General features: G+C 45.2%; 1 protein-coding gene and 1 long non-coding RNA gene across 2 annotated transcripts in view; one reads left to right on the top strand and one right to left on the bottom strand.

Moving 5' to 3' along the window:
* The first annotated feature begins 1,596 nt into the window (after nucleotides 1-1,596).
* Nucleotides 1,597-15,351, top strand: LOC122464072. The gene is made up of 3 exons (XR_006287931.1): nucleotides 1,597-2,105; nucleotides 13,562-13,595; nucleotides 15,282-15,351. It is a non-coding gene; the product is annotated as an uncharacterized LOC122464072 (long non-coding RNA).
* The window catches only part of LOC102931998 (cystathionine beta-synthase), a 59,135-nt gene continuing 44,642 nt past the window's right edge, over nucleotides 4,780-19,272 (bottom strand). The window contains exons 14-16 of the mRNA XM_007064426.3: nucleotides 19,149-19,233; nucleotides 14,719-15,552; nucleotides 4,780-6,620 (exon numbers count right to left, since the gene is read on the bottom strand). Of these exons, the coding sequence (XP_007064488.1) occupies nucleotides 15,392-15,552; nucleotides 19,149-19,233 (246 nt within the window). The 3' untranslated portion in view covers nucleotides 4,780-6,620; nucleotides 14,719-15,391. The remainder of the gene's footprint in view (nucleotides 6,621-14,718; nucleotides 15,553-19,148; nucleotides 19,234-19,272) is intronic.

Genomic DNA, 19,272 nt, shown 5'->3' with positions numbered 1-19,272 from the left:
GAGGACAGTTCACCAAGGGACATAGCGAAAACAATTCAAGGTTGTTGGTGACCTTCAGAGAGCCCCTGCTGACGATGGAACGCTGATTCTGGCCCTTAGAAATGAGCACTGGTGCGATTTCATTGTAATGTAGGTTTGGGGGGGATGAGCAGTGGCTGCATAACTTCTGGATGTGCAAGGTCACACTGCTGGATCTGTGTGCTGAGCTTACTCCAGCACAGGGGCACCAAAATGAGAGCTGTACTGACAATGGAGAAGTGAGTAAACCCACAATCAGTTCGGAAGCTTGCAACACCACCAGACTGGTTTCAGAGTAGCCGCCGTGTTAGTCTGTATTCGCAAAAAGAACAGGAGTACTAGTGACACCTTAGAGACTAACCAATTTATTTGAGCATAAGCTTTCGTGAGCTACAGCTCACTTCATCGGATGCATTCTTACCAGTCCATAAGCAATCATGTTAGACTTGCAAAAACCACAGTAGGGGCCACTGCCATGCAAGAGTGCAGGGCCACGCAGGACTGTGATTCTAGGCAATGTGCAGGACATAGTGGATGGATTTGCAGCAATGGGGTTCCCAAACTGCAATGGGGCAATAGAGGGCATGCTGCATATGCCTATTTGGCACCAGCCCCCGGGCCACAGAGTACATCAAAAGAAAAGGCTACTTTTCTATGGTTAGGTAAGCGCTGAAGGATCACCATGGATGCTTCGCCGAGATCAGCGTGGGCTGGTAGATGACACTCACATGACCACAAGACAGTTCAGAAAGCAATAAACACAAACCTTCTTTCCCAACCGGCAGAGTACCATTGGCAATATTGAAATGCTGATAGTGTTTCTGGAGGACGCAGGCTACGCCCTGTTTCCTGGCTCATGAAGCCGTTCACTGGCCACCTTGACAGCACCAAAGCACGATTCAGTTCCCAGCTCCACAGGAGCAGAATGACGGTTAAGTGTGCTTTTGGTAGCCTGGAGGAATGTTTGGCTTCTCAGTGAGAAAAATATCCCCGGAGTTATAGCAGCCTGTTGTGCACTGCATAATATCTCTGAGCACAAAGGGAAAAAATTGATGCCCGTGTGGAGATGAAGCAGTTGTCTGGTATCTTTGAACAGTCAGACACAAGGGTTATTACAAGCTCTGAGCCTGAGGGTGGCTTTCAAAGAACGTTTTAAAGGTCAGCCACAGTCATGTTCTCTGGACCTCCAGCTTTGGGTGATGCTAAGAAGTGTGTAGTGCTGGCTGTACATTTATAAATATGACAGGGTGTCTTCCTGAAGTTATGAATTATGTGGTGCTTGCTGTACATTTATACGTACTGTTTGCCTTGAGTACAGCTGTGCATTCTTCAATATGTGGCATGGGCTACTAAAGATAATTTTATTCTCTAAAAATAAAAATGTATTGCGTGGGCAAAACAATGTGCAAAAAATACCAGGCAACGTTCTACAACTTTTTACCATAAATCAAAGAGGTGGGCACTTTAAAATTGGAACAGGAGTAAACATTTCTGTCCATTTGAGTGCACAAATGTGTAACCATAACAGACTACATACACCAACTGCGGTTGTCAGAGGTCAGCATGTGTATGTAAAGCTGTGGTTTTCCTTGCTAGCTCCTGATGTGGAGCAGTAGGGGTAAGGATGAGGCCAGTGATGCCCTGTGTTGGGGGGCGTGGGGGTGGGGGGAGGCGTATGTGTGTGTGGGTGCGTGCGTGCATGCAGGAAACAGTGATAACGGAGTTCTTCGAGGACTGCAAAGGATGACTTTTTTTTTTAATTATTTTTTTTAGACCTCTATGTCAACCAGCATCTGCAGCATTTGGATTGGCTGCCTGAGGAGACTTCTTAATTCCTGGTGCACTTCGGGCTCCTTGGCCTGGGCCTTCGCATTCCTTCTCCATGCTGTCTGCCATGTTGAACCACTAAGCCGTTTTGTGGTCCTGCTGCAGCATGGTCTTGCAGGCTCTTTCTGAACAGGTTCCCCTCCTCAGCAGGGTCAGGCATTCTGGGTATGTGGAAAAAGCACCTCTCAAGGCTGCCATGCTAGAAGCTGCTGATTAAAAACAGACAGATGCACCATTGAATTTACAGTCTCAAGAGAAAGGTAAGTTTCAAAACTCCCATCCCTTATTCCCATGAACACTTTTAAGCAGACACCCTCTGCCCCAGTCAGTGACAGCCTCCCACTAACAGCCAGTCAGGCACTAGGAGAGAAAAATCGACATTCCAATTCCCTGGTAGGGCCATAATACTTTTTAGGCAGGCAGTGCAATAGCTGGGATTTGCCAAATGGTCTTAACAGGTTCCTTAAGAGCATCATTAATTGGCCTGGCAATCCTCATGATTGGTGGGACTCCTGCACCGCCTCCAAGGGACTCATCAGTTCCTGGAACTGCTTGAAGTCAGCTGCTATGGAAGGTAGTGGAGTCATCACCACTTCATCAAGTGATAAGGAGGAAGTATTAGTAAGAGGGGGTCATCTCCTTGTCTGCTCTTGATTCTTGCTCCTCGAAGCACAGGCGCTGGCTTCCTCTGGGCCCCAAGCCCCTGTGCCCCCCCAAGCCCCGCCCCCCACCTGCCCCTTTCCCCCAAACTCCCACCCCCGGCCCGCCTCTTCCCTCCCAGTTTCACCCCTCTCCCCCAAGTGCACCCTGCTCCTCCCCCCAACACCTCCTGCACACCGTGGAACAGCTGATTGCGGTGGGCACTAGGAGGGAGGGGGTGGAGTTGATCAGCAGGGCTGCCAATGGACGGGAGGTGCTGGGGGTAAGGGGGGAAACTGCCTGCCGCTGGAGCACCCACGGAGTCAGCACCTATGCCTCAAAGGTCTCCTCCTCTGGCATTGGTGGTGCGAGAGGTGGTGGAGACACATGCGCTCTTCTCTGCTCCCTCTGGTGGTGTGACGACCTTGTTGATGATAGAATGTCCCTGGATCCCAGCAAGACCCCTGGGGGAAGGGCATAGGGTACAGGTGGTGACAAGCCTCTGTGTTCTTGCCATGTTGATGTCTCTTAAAGTCTAGCCTCCTCCAGTACCTCAGTGGAGGAGGGGGCGTGATGTGAGTAGATAGGGAACCCTAGACTGAGATTTGAGTGTCAACATACTCCAAGGGGGGTGGGGTTGGAGAATAGTGGTTCTGCTTGTACTGTACAAGAGGGTGAGCATGGTACTCTAGGCGATGGGGGAGGGAGGTTATCAGGGACTGAGTAAATCTCAATAGGGATAGACACCCCCCGTACTGGTTAATAGGGGAGACTCTGACTCCAAAATACTAGCAGGTCCTTAGACTGTCTAAATTCTTGCTGTACCCATGCCATCAAAGTTGAGACCGAGCAAAACCACCCCCACCCCTCCGTAGGTGGGCAATGGTTCTACACCATTTGGGGTGGGGGGTAACTGCATTGCTATAACGGGGCACTTACGTTGGCCAGAGAAAAATTTGAGTATAGCCACATGCACAAATAGATCAACGCAAGTAGCCCTAACTTTGAAGTGTAGACACGGGCTATGGTTGTTCTTAGTCTTGGTTATCTCAGGGAGACAGTCTTTTTGTGACCTGACCCTTGGATTACACCTGCATTCCACTGAGACAATGAAATTGTTGACCAATTGGGGCAGGCATGTGGCCACAGGTGACAACATTTTCACAGGAACTAGACCTAGCCTATAGCACTCACGGCTCTACAAAAAAACAACCACTCGCCTCAACTGCCTTCAGAGTTAAATACAAAGTCCATCTTGCACTCTGGCATTCCCACAATCATATCCTCATTTTCACCAAAAATGGATATCCCCATTTTTACACATGGGACACCTGAGGCACAGAGAGAGAAAGGCCTCCGTGTTCAACAGTAGATGCCCTACTTTTGGTGTAACGAGCTTGAGATGCACAAGGGTCCTGATTTACAGTGGTGCTAAATACATACATCTCCACCTGAAAGTAATGGAAGCTGGGGCTATTAGGCCCAACATGCCTTGGGTTGGGCACCTAACATTTGTGGATACCTCTAAGTCTAAGGATAACATCCCCAAGGGTACACTGTGTAGCTTGAAAGCTTGTCTCTTTCACCAACAGAAGTTGGTCCAATAAAAGATAATACGTCACCCACCTGGTCTCTGGTGTCCTCAGACCAACAAGTCTCCAACAACACTGCAAAGAACTGAGTCAGTAACACAGTTGGCAATAACACCCACTCCCTCCACTCCATCTTGTCCCATTCGTCTGCTCAACTCCATGGATAGGTGAACCTCAAAAGGCCTTGAGGGTTCACTTTGATGTATTGTAATAGGCAGGTGCTTGTTTGAAGCATATCTGAAACTATCTTCCTGGAAATCTTGTATGAATAGCTATTCTTGCTTGTATGGAGTTTGACTAGCTGTCTCTTGGGGCTGGTTAGGTCAGAAACACTGTAAGAACAGCAGCCTCGCACATGATGTCAAGATTTCAGCTGGGATCAGACGTGGAAGTGGAGAGGGACATGGAAAAAGATTAGGGAGGAAAGAAGAACAGACCATTTTAGAACCTCCTCGGTGTGCTTTGGCCAGAGGTTCAGGTTAAGTCCTGTGTGTTATCTAAAGAAAATTGTCCGTCCACCAGTAATAAGGGCTAATGAATAATGATTTACAAGTATTCTGAAAATGAACATTAAAATTGCTTTTATTGGGACTCAAAGAAGAAACAATTAAAAATTTCCCTGCAGCTCATTCCCTGCTGAAGGTGGCATACGGTCATGTTTATATATATAAAATAAAGTTATGCTGTGACCTTTTTCTTGTAGTTGGAAGCGGGGCAGAGGTGGACGGAGGATAACTGTGCTCGTATTTGGAGAGACATTTCTTGTAGTAAGCTTGCTGCAGCAGACCCGACAGTCATTTGTGTTGCCAGGAGGTATACAGTAATGGATGGAAACTGATACTTTATTTCTGTACATGGGCACAGGGCAAACGAAGGGAAATTTATATAGAAAACACAAAGAATGATAAGGTGGCACCATCAAGCACTGGGAAATGACAGAACGAAGGTTACCCATGGACCCTTAGTTCAGCTTCCCTATGGTACAAGGAAAGGAGTACTTGTGGCACCTTAGAGACTATCCAATTTATTTGAGCATGAGCTTTCGTGAGCTACAGCTCACTTCATCGGAATCTGTCCCTGGTCTCAGTCCTGGTCCCTGGAACCACAGCCTTGGAACAGCAATTTCAGAGAGCACCTGCAGACCACGCTGAAGCGTGCTCAGCACAGACCGAACTCTTCAAAGAATCTAACTATCATCTGCAAACTGAGATTGTCAGAGGCTCATAACTTGGCCAGATTGGGGCAGATTTTCATGGAAGAAGGCAAAAGGCACAGCTCTTACATCAGGGTGATCCCTCTGCCAAATGGCAACCCCATGCTCCAAATATGGAGGTGCACGAGCTTCTCAGACCATTATAAGACGATTTTTAACATGGGAAAATACACCGTTTGCCCCTCATCTGATTCTGAGACTGGGCTGAAACATTTATGCTGAAGATTAAAAATTATATAGAGGCCTGAGGCTGACAGCTGGTCTAGAAAATTTTAACCCAAATGGTTAAAGTTTGGCAAAGTTAAGCAACTGAAAACAGGCTTGGAATGTGTCTTAATGAAAAGCATTGCGATCCGTCCGTCCATACATACATACACACACACAGAGTCATCTTATAAATATATAAATAGTTGCATTTTTTTTTTTTTTCATTTATGTTCTATCAGCAGTCACTCAAACTTTCCTGGACACCATCACGGAGAATGCCTATAGGTCATAACAGAAAATAATAACCTTACTATAAATGTTTGGAGCTGGTTTCCAGATTTAATAGAGAATGGCATGCCTTTGTATAGTTTTGTTTTCTTTTTTAGCCCTCTGTAATTCCACAGCAAGACAATAAGTCACTATTCCATTTTATAAGACAATTTCAAACACCAATAGCAAAAAATAATTATTATTTTCTTGTACATTCTATAGGGTTTTCCATAAGGGTGCCCAGAGGTATTTTGGAAGTTCTCTTATAGTCTAATAACGAAAAGCTTGGCCCTCCCGCAATACTTAGCTTACTTGGAGAACAGAGCCTATTCATTGTTAGACTGTAGTGGGTTGAAGTGTGGTTGGGGTGCAGAGTAGTTTGCCTCCTTCAGGGGGACATACACAAATCTCACTGTCCCTGGGGATGGTGCTGCCAGCAATTACGATTCTGTCATTGTCAATGGGACATACACACTGGGGACAGCCATCAGGAGGGCTTCCGGTCTCCTTGCACGTAGGTGAAACCGTGGGACAAACTGAAGTGCAGGAGATATTCCCTGTAGAAACACAGGTGCAGAGTTGGGTGGCAAAGTCTATGTGGAAAGATTTCCCCACAGGGACGTTTCCATCCTTGTAGCCTTGCATGGCACATTCAAATTGCTGGTAATCTGGACAGGAACATGCAGGGGCACATGGAGCACAGCAGGTATTCGTCGAAGTCACCACTGTGTGTTGGTCAGGGCATGGGCTACATTTGACAAGAGTGCAGTCTGGTTTCAAGGGTTTACAGGCAGCTTCGGGTAGCGGAAAGCAGCTCAGCAACAGGCAAAGCAAGTGTTCAGGCTTCATTTTCTCTATTTAAAAAAAGAGAGAGAGAGGCAAAGAGATATAGCAGTAATTGCTGGCTCAGACACCTGAGTCAATTATACCATTGTAAATGTAAGCGTTCTGCGTGAAACTGGTACTGAAATCAAATGGTCACAGTCCCATGAAATAGTTACTCACTGGCCAGCTGTATTATTATTGAATCTATTTCCCATGTTAAGTATCCACACACCTTCTTGTCAACTGTCTAAATGGGCCATCTTGATTATCACTCCAAAAGTTTTTTTCTCCTGCTGATAATAGCTCATCTTAATTAATTAGCCTCTTACAGTTGGTATGGCAACTTCCACCTTCTCTGTATGTATATATCTATCTTCTTACTATATGTTCCATTCTATGCATCCGATGAAGTGGGCTGCAGCCCACAAAAGCTTATGCTCTAATAAATGTGTTAGTCTCTAAGGTGCCACAAGTACTCCTGTTCTTTTTACGGATACAGACTAACACGGCTGCTACTCTGAAACCTACTATAATGATAATTTGTATAGCAATAGCACCTCAGGCCCCTAGGCCAACCACGCTAGCTGCTGTACAAAACACAGAACAAAACAAAACCCCCTGCACCAGAAAGCTTAAATTAGTTCTTCCTTTACTTACCCGGCAAGGCCAGCATTCCAGTTCTGGGTTTCTCCTCAAGTGGACTCAAACACAGTTAGTATGTTGTAATGGACTGATCATTGTACTGGGAGCCAGGGACCCTGAGAACAAATGTTGGCTTTGCCACTTACACTCTGTAACCTTGGGCAAATTACTTAATCTCTGCCTCAATTTCCCCATCTATAAAGAGGAGATAAAATTTACTTTCCTACTTCAGAGGAGTGATGTAATTCACACAGTGCTTTAAGGATGAGAACATCTAAATATTAAACTTTTAAGTCTATTTATAAAAGCTGGTTTGGTCATTTTTAATCTGCATGACATTGCCTGCTTCAATAAAGAGTAGTGTTACAAGATCTGTAGATTTTTTTCAGGCCAGGAGGGACGATTAGATCACCTACTCTGACCTTCTGTACAGCACAGGCCATAGAATTTCATCTCGTTCCCCCTGTACTGAGTCCAATCACTTGTGTTTTGGCTAAAGCAGATCTTCTAGAAAGGCATCCAGTTTTGATTTGAAGTTTGTTCCCAGAGCCGATGCTAGCCCACTGGGGTCCATAAACAGGAACATCCCCCCCACCTGATACTAAAGCAGGCAAGTTCTTGCAATAAAAAGCAAATGGGGGCCCCACTGAGCTTTCAGGCCCCTAAGATATTGCTTAGTCTGCTTATGCCTAGCACCAGCTCTGTTTGTTTCTGTGACTGATCACCGTCACTGTTGTTCTGATTAGAATGGTTTTGGTCTGGCTTCAGCTTCTAGCCATTGGTTCTTGTTATGCCTTTATCTACTAGAATTAAAGAGCCCTGAAGTACCTAGTATTTTGTCTCGGTGAAAGTACTTATACCCTGTAATCAAGTCACCTCCTGATCTTCTTTATGATAAACAAAACATGCTGAGCTCTAAGTCTCCTGATGTAAGGCATGTTTTCCAGCTCTCAAATCATTTTGTGGCTCTTCTCCTCTCCAAGTTTTCATCATCCTTTGTAAAATATGGACACCAGAACTATACACAATATTCTAGTAGCAGTCTCGCCAAGGCCATATACAGAGGTCAAATCACCTCTCTGCTCTTACCCACTGTGCCAGTATTTGGTTTGAGCATTGGCCTGCTAAGCCCAGGGTTGTGAGTTCAATCCTTGAGGGGGCCATTTAGGGATCTGAGGCAAAAATTGTGGATCGGTCCTGCTTTGAGCAGGGGGTTGGACTAGATAACCTTCTGAGGTCCCTTCCAACCCTGATATTCTATTACCTCTTTTAGCCACAGCATCACACTGGGTGTTCATGTTCAGTTGTTTGGTCTTTCTGACACTAAATCCTTTACAGAGTCACTGCTTGCCAGGATACAGTCCCCCATTCTGTAGGCCAAATGCAGGCCATATTAAAGGCATTTTGTTTGAATGAGCCCAGCTTACCAAGTGCTGACAAGCACTCTCCTGATTTAGCATGAGTCTTGTGATATTTCGTGTGTTTCTTAAAGCCCCAGCTCCTAGAGTTATGTGAATGCACAAGAATTTCAGCTTTTTTTTTTTTTTAAATGAAATTCTCTAGGATTCATGGTTGTGGAGAGAAGCTTGAAAAACATTCCCCAAATGAAACTTTAAAGGCTCTGAAACCAAAAGGCAAATAACAAGAACTCAAAAGGGATTATTTTTAAAAATTCTCATGATTTTTAAGCCAATCTTCCAATTTCGGAATGCTTGCCAGTGGCAACATTGCTTCCTTGTCCTCATCATTATTTACCATTCAGCCAAAGTTTGTTTCATCCACAAATTTTCTCTGCCGTGATTTTACATTTGCTTCCAGATCACTGATAAAAATGGCACCAGATTTAGAACCGATCCCTGCAGAAACTGACTAGAAACACTTCCATTAGACGGTGATTTCCCATTGACAACTACTTTTTGAGATCTGTCAGCTAGCCTGTTCTTAATCCTTTTAACGTGTGCTTTATTACTATTGTCTTGTGCTAAGCTTTTAATCAGAATGCTGTGCAATACTAAGTCAAAAAAATCTAAGTGTATGACATCAGTGCGGTCCCCTTTGTCAACCAAACTTGTAAGCTTAGCAAGAGCAAAAATCGGGTTTGGTTGCCAAGACCAATTTTTCATAAAGATACAACATTCCAAAAAATTGTTAGTTAATAGTTACATAGGGATGAATTTTCTGCTCAGATAAGTCCAGTTTTCTTTAAGATACCCCATGTCTCCTGACCTGATCTCCAGACCCATTCCCCAGCTACCATACACTCCTGGAAAATGGTCGCTCTAATTTAATTAACTGCTTGTAATTTATATTTCAGAACAGTAGAAGGAATCCTTTTTTACATCAAATATGTGACTGTGCTCTAAAATATAAAACAGTTTTAATTACCTGGATAGTCTTCATGCCAAATGTGACAGATGGTTTGGCCCAGGAACGGTGATCAGCCTTTTGATTTTTCTCCCAGCATAACCATACCAGTTCAGCTGCAAGGTTTTCTATTTATATGCAATGGCTCTCTGAGCCTTGATGCAGTAGAAACAGGGGGGAAAAGCCGTGGCTGGGAGTGGTCAAAAAGATTTTTATCTTGCTAATGGCTTCAGTTTAGTCTATATCTCCCTTGGTGATCTGTACATTTGTGAAGTCTATTCCAGATTGTGGTGCAATCCTACCCTTCCCCCACCCCGCTTTAGACTTTGACTGAGTGTACTGAAAAGACCATTAGACTGATAGCCTGCTAAGCGCAGTAAATATAGTGTATATTTGTATATGGTTTTCCATCCACAAGCATACAGAAATGATTCAAAAGCTATGAATGTACAACACTACTGAAATGCATCCAACACTGGGGAATAATGAACTCAGGGGTCGCACAGCTGGTAGCTTCTGTAGGCCGAGCGCATGGCCCATTCTAGGGGCTCCTGACATCCCTTCATTCCCCACCCCCACCCCAAGCTCACATCCTCCTCTAACTGGGAGTCCCTGCAACTCCCCCCCACACCTCAGGTTGCCATATTCTTTCCCCCCATTGCAGAGACTGTGAACACTCCACATGCTCCTCTACCAGATTCCCCACTTTTTGTCCCCATGGCAGGGGATCTGTTTGCTCCCTTTCCCTCCATGCTCCCCCTTCACTCCCAATCTCTTCCCTGCCAGGGATTATGTGCAACCCCCATTTGCCCCCCCCCACCATAGCAAGGTCCCCCATCCCTGTCAATTTTATTCCCATCCTAATTTCCTTGGAGCTTACCCCTCCCTCTCGGATTTCTGCTCAGCCAACCATTTTCGACAGGCTCCTGACAAATGTCTATTGTTTCTGTGGAGTCTATTAGCTGGGACAAGCTTTGCCCATTCTTTTCTAATTCATTAGTGCCACAACTCTTGCGGCCTCAACTTCCACAGCTACAGTGCCAGTTTCTTGGGGCAGCCCAACTAAGCTTCTGTCTTCCCTTCTCAGGTGCACCCCTTAAACCTGAAAAGCACTTTGCACTTCACAAGTCAGATAACACCCAAAACTTGGCCTAAATGAGCAAGGAAGCATGTGATCCTCTAGTTTACTGTGGTATGGTAAATGCCGGTGGCTTGAGTCATCCCAGTCGTGCCTCAGAGGGCATTTGCAAGCAGGGGTATTTGTAGGAGTGGGCCCATTGAAGGAGTGAATTTAGGCCTGATGTTGCAAACAGTTATACATGTTCTTCCTATAACTTCACTGTGATTCCTCCTAGTGAAATGACACAAATACTGAAGTGTTTGTTTGCAAGATTGGGCTCTCCCAGTCATTGTGAAAATAAATGTCCTGGTTAGTTTTTAGCCATAATCCTGACACGGTCTCCAAATTTAGCCTAACGGTGGGAAAAAGAAAATAAAAATACACCTGGCAACATTACTAACAAAATCCCCTTTCAGCTGTCAAACTTGTTCATAGTCCTCCTGACTTGCACTCCAGTCCCATCCCCCAGCTGCCACACACTCCTGAAATCATCCAGTAACCACTCAGACCAACCCTCATTCCCAGCTCACCTGCAAAACCTTCATCTTCTCAAAAGACTGGAAGGTAAAGGAACCCTGCCCGGGAGAAGGGTGGCAGAGTGAGGAGGGTTATACAAGACAGACATGGTGGGTGAGGTAATGTCTTTTATTGGACCAGCTTCCCTTGGTGGGAGAGACAAGCTGACCAGCTACACAGAAGAAGAGCTCTGTGTAGCTGAAAAGCTCATTGCTTTCAGCAACAGAGCTTGATCCAATACAAGATATTACCTCACCCACCTTGTCTCTCTAATATCCTGGGACCAACACAGCCACACCACCACTGCAAACAAGGGTTATACAAAGCACTTGTGGCTATAAACAGCAGGAGAGGGAGAGACTTTACTGTATTACCAAAAAAAAAAAAAAAGGCTGTCTGTCGGAGGGGGGGAGAGGAAATAGAAAGAAAGACCTGTTAGGTCACAGGTTTTGTTGTTCAGCTACATAATTGCAGTATATTGGCCCCAAGTGCATGGGGAGGGGTAGCTGAGGCAAAGGCTGAAATAGCTAATTGCTGTTTTTTGTTTGCTCTACCCACTGTATTTGTTTAACCTTGCAGTCTTTTTGCATGTGAGGGACAATGATATTTCAGCTCCTTTGTAAAGCCCTTTGAGAGCTACAGATAAGCCGTACTGTATAAGAGCTAAGTATTGTCATTATGGTTCTATCACACAATCCCAAATTCCTCACATACTGTCCCAGCAAATAAAATCCCCACCCGGCTGCCTGATTTAAGCCACCTTCTTCCCCACTCATAATGTCTACAAAACAGTTTTGCTTTGTCACTACAAAAATCTGTACCAAAGTGAAAATGTACAGAGTAAAGTAAATGTAATATAAAAATAAATAGCACGAGGAATTTTGTTCGGGGTGTATTTGTTCATTTTCATATTTCATATAATCCTTTATTTTAAACTTACCTGTGTCTACCCCAGAATTTGTAGTCTGCCTTAGAAAATGTATTGCAATTCTGATTATTCATGATCGTATGATCAAGGTCATGGCACCTGCCCTTGGGGTTTTACAGTCTAAAACCAAACAAGATGTGGTTGTAACAAACAGGAGGGAAGAGGGCATGGAGGACAAGGGTAATGGTAATAAAGACGCCAGCTTTCAAAGGATAACAATCTCATGGCTCTGAATCATTTCAGAGAATATTCCTTTTGTAAATAAATGAAACCAGCTACTCAGAAACCAAGGTGCCTTGCTACTGATTGTAGGTTGTTTGCTTCAGACAGCACACACTTGGCCTTGAGTTAGGCATGAGTGAGAATGACTTTTATAAAGAATAGGAGTACTTGTGGCACCTTAGAGACTAACCAATTTATTTGAGCATAAGCTTTCGTGAGCTACAGCTCACTTCATCTGATGCGTACTGATGAAGTGAGCTGTAGCTCACGAAAGCTTATGCTCAAATAAATTGGTTAGTCTCTAAGGTGCCACAAGTCCTCCTTTTCTTTTTGCGAATACAGACTAACACGGCTGTTACTCTGAAACCTTTTATAAAGAATCTTTCTCAGATCCTACTCAGAAGGATCCCAAAATATTTTACAAACTAAGAACCCAATCCTGCATCAATTTAAGCAGCATGACTTGGGCTCCTATGCCCTATGGTAATACAAATAATAAAAATAATAATAATAATCTTAACTTTAACTATTGATCCCATGCTTAAAGTTCATGCTTAAGTCACTCCAGAAACATGGTTAAGAAACAGGTATCATTACCCCCTCTGCTGGAATGCAGCTTCCTCTAGGGTGGAATGTGACATATGTCAAATAGTACACAGCAACACTTCAGCAGTTTAGGACAGAACAGAAAGACTACTGTACGCTGCAGGGAGACATTTAATTACACACATTGGAATATGGCCAACACACTGAGTTAACAATCCCCCCATTACTCCTGCAAAACATTCCATGGATTCTTTAATGACCACAAATGACTCAGGCCTCTGAGCTCTGTTTCAGATCTTGTCCGAAAGGGGCAAAACCCTCTCAAATAAATAATTAACTATATTTTGTTTTAAATATTGCATTTGTTTTTGTTCGAGTACATAGTCATATAAAGTACAATGCTTTTTCTTCATATATATAACAAAGACGATTTCTTGCAGCTATCAGAACCTCGTGTGCTGCTGGACAAACAGCAAATGGAAAATGTCATCTCTTTCTCACACACACACGCATCCAGCCAGCCGCACTCTTTCCTACTGAAAAGTTCTTGTTCTTGTGATTAATTTGTTGATTTTTTTTCTCTCAATTTATGAAACTATTCTCTGGATGAATTAAAAAAAAAAATCCACCAGCAAGGGCCTGATTCTGTCTTCTCTGAAATCAAAGGTGAGGTTCCTTCAGTTCAGTAAGGGTAAGGTCTATGCTATCAATTTACGTCGGTATAACCACGTCACTCACGGGTGTGGAAAATATGGCTACTGCCTGTCGGGGAGGTGGATTAACTACACCGCTGTAGATGAAGACAAGCCCTAAGTCTCCATCCAGGTAACAAACATTGTTCTTCAGGATTCCCTCTCCGGTTTAGGGAGAGAGACTTTATCACTTTTTGTTGTTCCCCCTCCCCTCCGCTCCTGTCCCCACTCAATGGTTTTTCCTTAGTGATAGTGAACAGCTTGGGTTTGGTGTGGAGACCCTCCCAAACTGTCTGAACTTCCTGAGTCTGCAAAGCTTCTCCTGAGATTTCCAGGTCTAGCTCTAGTAAGAGGACAGTTTATTGGGGTGGTCTGCTTTTCTGGCCAAAAACCAGACGTGAACAAACCCTTACCCAAATACTTGCAAAAGACTTGATGTATTGCGAATAACTCAGCAAACAAAAAGCAGCAGACACCATTCCTAACCATAAATACTTTATCATTTATCAAAAACCTTGTACATACCAGATTCGATTAAAAACACAGACTTGTCGCTTAGGAAAAGCTAAAACTGAAAGTAGTTGCTCCTCTCTCAAACTGCCCACAGCACATGCCTGAAGCAATTGTGCCTATTCCCCTAAACTGGGCTGCAAAAGTGATTTCATTTGTTTACTCTTCTCTTGCTGTGCACTCAGTTCCTTCTGTGTGGCTGTTCTGAGCTCTGCTAACAGCTCTTGGAATGGACTCCAAAGCTTCAAAAATCACATCGGACACCAAAAATAATTAATTGGTCCAAAAATCATGATTTTTTTTAAAAGAAAAGATTACATTGTGTTTTTGGGCTGTCTTTTGAGTTTGGGGTTCCCATCCCCAGTGTGTCTAGGTGACAATTAGTGCTGACCACTCCCCCAAAAGGTCCTGGGTAAGGGGATTTTGGCCTTTGCAGCAGGAGCTTTCCCCTCCCCATCTGCACAACCCCTGTTCAGCAAATAATCCTGCCCTTCAACTCTCATATCAATCCTGTCCCCCTGGCAGCTCCTGCATCGGTTTTGCCCATTCCCTGAGCCCCCACATCAATTCAGCCCCACCAACCTCACCTCTGCTCTTTCTACAGTTCCTGAGAGTCTTCACTCCTCTCTCCCAGGCCCTGGTGTGGGGGCTGCTGCAGGGTCGCCTCTTCTCCTTCCCAGGCCAGGTGTAGCAGGGATGGAGGGCAGATGGGGGAGGAGCAGAGGAGCCATCCCATTGTTCACTGGAGTGAAAGGAAGCAGAGCTGCCCTAACCTGCTGGGTCCTGCATGCTCCCTTCCTGTAAGAACGGGGTCTGCCCCTGAAGGGAGGGAAAGAGAAACTCTGCCTGCAGTAGCTCTGATTGGCTGCTCTTCCTCAGAAGGGTGGCGACTGGGGAAGGCAACCAATCAGCAGGGGTTTCCCCCAGCCAGGGGTGAAATTTGGGAGAAGGCTGGCTCCAGCCCCAGCCATAATCATGTGCCTCATGAAGTGGGAGAAGGTGTTAATTAACCATGAAAACAGCAAGAGACAAGTCTTATAAAATCTGTGCAATAAGACCCATATATTAACCCCTTCACCATCCCCCCCAATGTTGTGCTGTAATGTTATCTCAGTATAACTGCTTATTTTAATTAAACTTTGTTCTTTAGTCAGATCATCCTGATCCACAGATTCCTTTGACGTCATTTCGGATGCAATCAAGCGTATGGGACCAAGGATTAGTCAATTAAAATCTTAGCCTCGTCATTTTGAAAAACCGTCAGTGGCTTATTTCAGATTCATCTGAGGCAACAGAGCCTCTTGGTGAAGCAACTCTTTGTTGCTGGCTCTTGTCCTTTCGGGTAATGAAGTTCAGGAGATCCAGGGCCGTCACCATTCCAAACACCATCCGTTTCTTGGTGTAACTACCATCTCCAATGCCTGTAAGCACACGGCGAAGTACATTACTGAGTTATCTGACAAAGCAGTCCAGAAATGGCTGTGATTTTATAAAGATAAGACCTCAAACAGGCCAGCGTCATCCCTGCTATGATTCTACTGAAAAGGATTCCAGGCGCAACCCCACAGCAGTCAATCGGGTCACATCAGGGATGTACGGGGGCAACAGTGAATTATTTATCACTACAAGGAGTCTAATTCGTCACTTGACCTTATGAGACTTTTGTTCCAATGACTCCTGCCCTCCCCATCCCAAATCAACGATAATCTTTAACAGCAGCAGTGATCATTGTATTTATAAACAATCCTTCCGCCCCACGTCAGCTGATTTAGTGCTGTACCACATCACTACCAAGCAATATAAAGTGCAATAAAGTCTAACTTTTTAAAAAACATGTCCTCTTAAAAGCAAACTAATAAAATGCAGGCGAGGGTGTCTAAATCACAGAATGTTGGGAGGGATGGGAGGAAAGTAATAAAAATGGGGTGAACTGTGGTCAGACTAAAATAGCACCTTTTGACAACAAAAAGTGTTTAAGAAGCGAGGTGAGTCTAGCTGGCTGAGTTTTTCTACCACCTCCATTTTTTTAAAGTGAAAAATGCAATTTTGCCAAAATCAAAATGTTTAATAAAAAATGTGGTTTTGGAGACAGTTTTGATTTTTTTTGACCAAAAAAAATGTAAACAGAAAATTTAAGGGTTTTTTTGGTGAAAAAAAAAAATCAAAATCTTCCACAAACATTTTAAAATCAAATTGTTTTGATCTTAATATTTTGCAGAAATATACCTGTTTTTTTTTCAACTCTCTACAGCTGAGATTGATGGCCAGACTCCCCTTCCCACAGAAGAGGTATAGTCACAGAGGGGGATTCACAGAGCCATTGCTTGATTTTCTCGTGTTGGGAGATGCATATGGATTTGCAGGATCTGAGTTCAGCAGGACGGCTTGACCCTCAAACTGCAGCCCCTTGCAGGCGAACAAACCAACATGGCGTGCTATTTCACTAGCTCATGTGCATGAGCGGCTGTACATTTAACATTGTTCTCCCATAAAATCAGCCTAATCACACCCTGAAGTTCTAATGTTATCCAGAGCGCAGTTATCTTGGCTGCTTTGTTGTGGCAGTGATATCTTAAACACAGCACCTCCCATAAGATAAGGCATCAGCTACACTTACCAATTTTTACCACACAACTACATGGTAAGGGGTGTTATTTTTGCCAGCATAGGTAGATCTCTAAAAACCCTTGTGTGGATGCAGTTATACTAGCATAAGGGACTATATACTGGTGTAAGTTATTTCATTTCCCTGAGCTAGAAGAAGCTACTCAAGTCTCAGCACTTTTAGCCCAGTATAACTGCGTCTACACTAGGAAGGTTTCATTGCTCTATGGCAGTACAGGTAAAGTGGCAAAAGGTTTTACGTGCGAGCAAGGCCTAAGAAATGATCCCCTTTGTGAAAACTGTTTGCTGAGGCTATGGCTACACTACGGATGGTGCAGCTGCCCTGCTGTAAGCTCTCTAATGTAGCCGCTCCAAGTGGACGCAAGCGAGCGCTCCTGTCGGCTTCATTACTCCGGCTCCCGTGAGTGGTGGCAGCTGCGTCGGCAGGACATAACTTATACTGACCGAAGCTGTAGTGCGTACATAGCCTGAGAACCTGCCTCTATCATTTACAGAGGCTCTCCAGGGCAGGTGCTGTCATTTACTTTACATCTGTGCACCCAGCCCAATGGGGCTCTAGACTGATTAGAGCCAGATTGCCCTGGAAAACGCTACTCGGGGTGGAGGAGAGGGCCAGGTTCTGCTGCAGCTCTGCTAGGAGGAACTGCCCTTAGGGTCTCATCTCCAAATGGGAAAATCCAGCCCACACCTGAGCATGCTTGGTACCATGATTCTGGGCAGAGCCATGGAGTGCTGCCTGGCATGCACGGGCCGGCTCAGTTCCTGGTGAGCAGAGTGACCAGGAGATGGTAGTGAGCAGAGGAGGCACAGAAAACCAAAGTGTTGCCTGAGTGTGAACACACAGCAGAGCCGGGCAAAGCATGCCGTGTGCTTGAGGGAGGGCAGAAGAGCAATGAGCCCTCTAGTGGTCAATATGGCTAAGAGGGCTCAGAGAGGGGGGCGAGTTTGATTGGAGCCCCTGGCAAGCAATTGCAGTATTCCTAAAGAATAACAAAATGAACTTTTCCCCACCTTAATCACCACCTAACTTCACCCCACCCTTCTGAGTCCAGGTCTCAGCTGAGGAGAAGTGAATGGGACTCTCTGAGTACGCCTACACAGCAACTAGACACCCGCAGCTGGCCTGTGCCGGCCGACTCAGACTCAGGGAGCTCAGGCTGTGGGGCTGGAGCCCTGTGAGGTGGGCGCTCCCAGAGCACAGCCCAAGTCCGGAAGTCTACACAGCAATGAAACAGCCCTGCAGCCCTAGCCCCGTGAGTCTGGTGGCATGGGCCTTTTCTTTGCTGTGTAGACATGCCCACTGTGGACCCCATCAGTGTCGTTCTTTTGTTGGCCAAAAGGCTCACTCTGAAGTACCACGCAGGATTCCCTCCTCCTCACAGCTGAGCAAGCTGATCCACCCAACCCCTGCTATCTTAAAGAGCAAGTGACAAGAGAGAGCACTCTCCCTTCCATCTGCATAACCATACGGGAGCTCCTGGGTCCAAGCCCAGGGGTAGGGAAGTGGGGAGCGTGGTCCCTGTAGCAAGCGCCTCTTCTCTGGCACTCTGTGGCAGCTCCTCTGTTCTCTGTGGTACACTCCTCCTCAGGTCTCCTATTAGGAATCCACTGGGGTATTAACACTGCTCTCAACAGCATTACCACACAGCAGCAGCTGCTGCACAGAGATGGGGGGACTCAGCCATGGCTGCTATGGTGGCTGTGTTACTACAATCGTGCCTAAAGGCTCCAGCTGAGGTCAGGACACTATTATGCTGGGTGCTGTACATGAACACAGTAAAGAACAGACACTCCCCTGAAGCACCTACGATCCCAACACACAACAGGTGAGAAAAAGGCAGTACCATTATCCCTGTTTTAGAGATGGGAAACTGAGGCACAGAGACTGCGTGACGTGCCCACGGTCGCGCACACAGTCCGCAGCAGAGCTGGGATTTGAACTCTGACTTCCCAAGTCTCAGTCTGGTGCCTTTTTACCACAGATCAGGCTTCCTCTTTTGAATCTCTGGCCAAGAAATGACACACTTTACAATAGCCGTAAGGGCGTCACTAAAATAAATCCGTTTGTGTCCAGCTGTAGAGCTAGTTAAATAATCAGAATAAGAACCTTAGTGTTTCAGGCTCCCCATGCCTCTCTTCATGCTATCAGGCATGGGGCTTTGGAGAGGGGTGAATGGCCGGTGGATCCATGACTCTGCTTAGCGATGGGGGAAAATCCCTCATGCAGGAGGAGTACAGAGTTCCAGCTGCTCCGCTGGTACCGTCATGGCCCTATGGTGAGGATTCCATCCCCCATCCTTCCCCCAGAGAATGCCTGTGTAAAGCCCATGTCATCTGGTTGGTGCACAAGTCAAGAGTTTGGCTTTCCTTTTCCTCCGTAAAAGATACTTACATTGCAACTGTTCATGTACAACTATAGCAAAATGATCATTGTCCAGGATATTAGAGAGGTTTCCAAGGTTGTCATCCAGGCTAATCTAAAGAGCGGGGACCAAAAAAAGAAAAAGGGCATTTAA

Source organism: Chelonia mydas, chromosome 1, assembly GCF_015237465.2.
Source record: "Chelonia mydas isolate rCheMyd1 chromosome 1, rCheMyd1.pri.v2, whole genome shotgun sequence".
NCBI lineage: Eukaryota > Metazoa > Chordata > Testudines > Cheloniidae > Chelonia > Chelonia mydas.
Note: the sequence above shows the minus strand (reverse complement) of the source record. Positions and strands in the feature narration are given on the sequence as shown.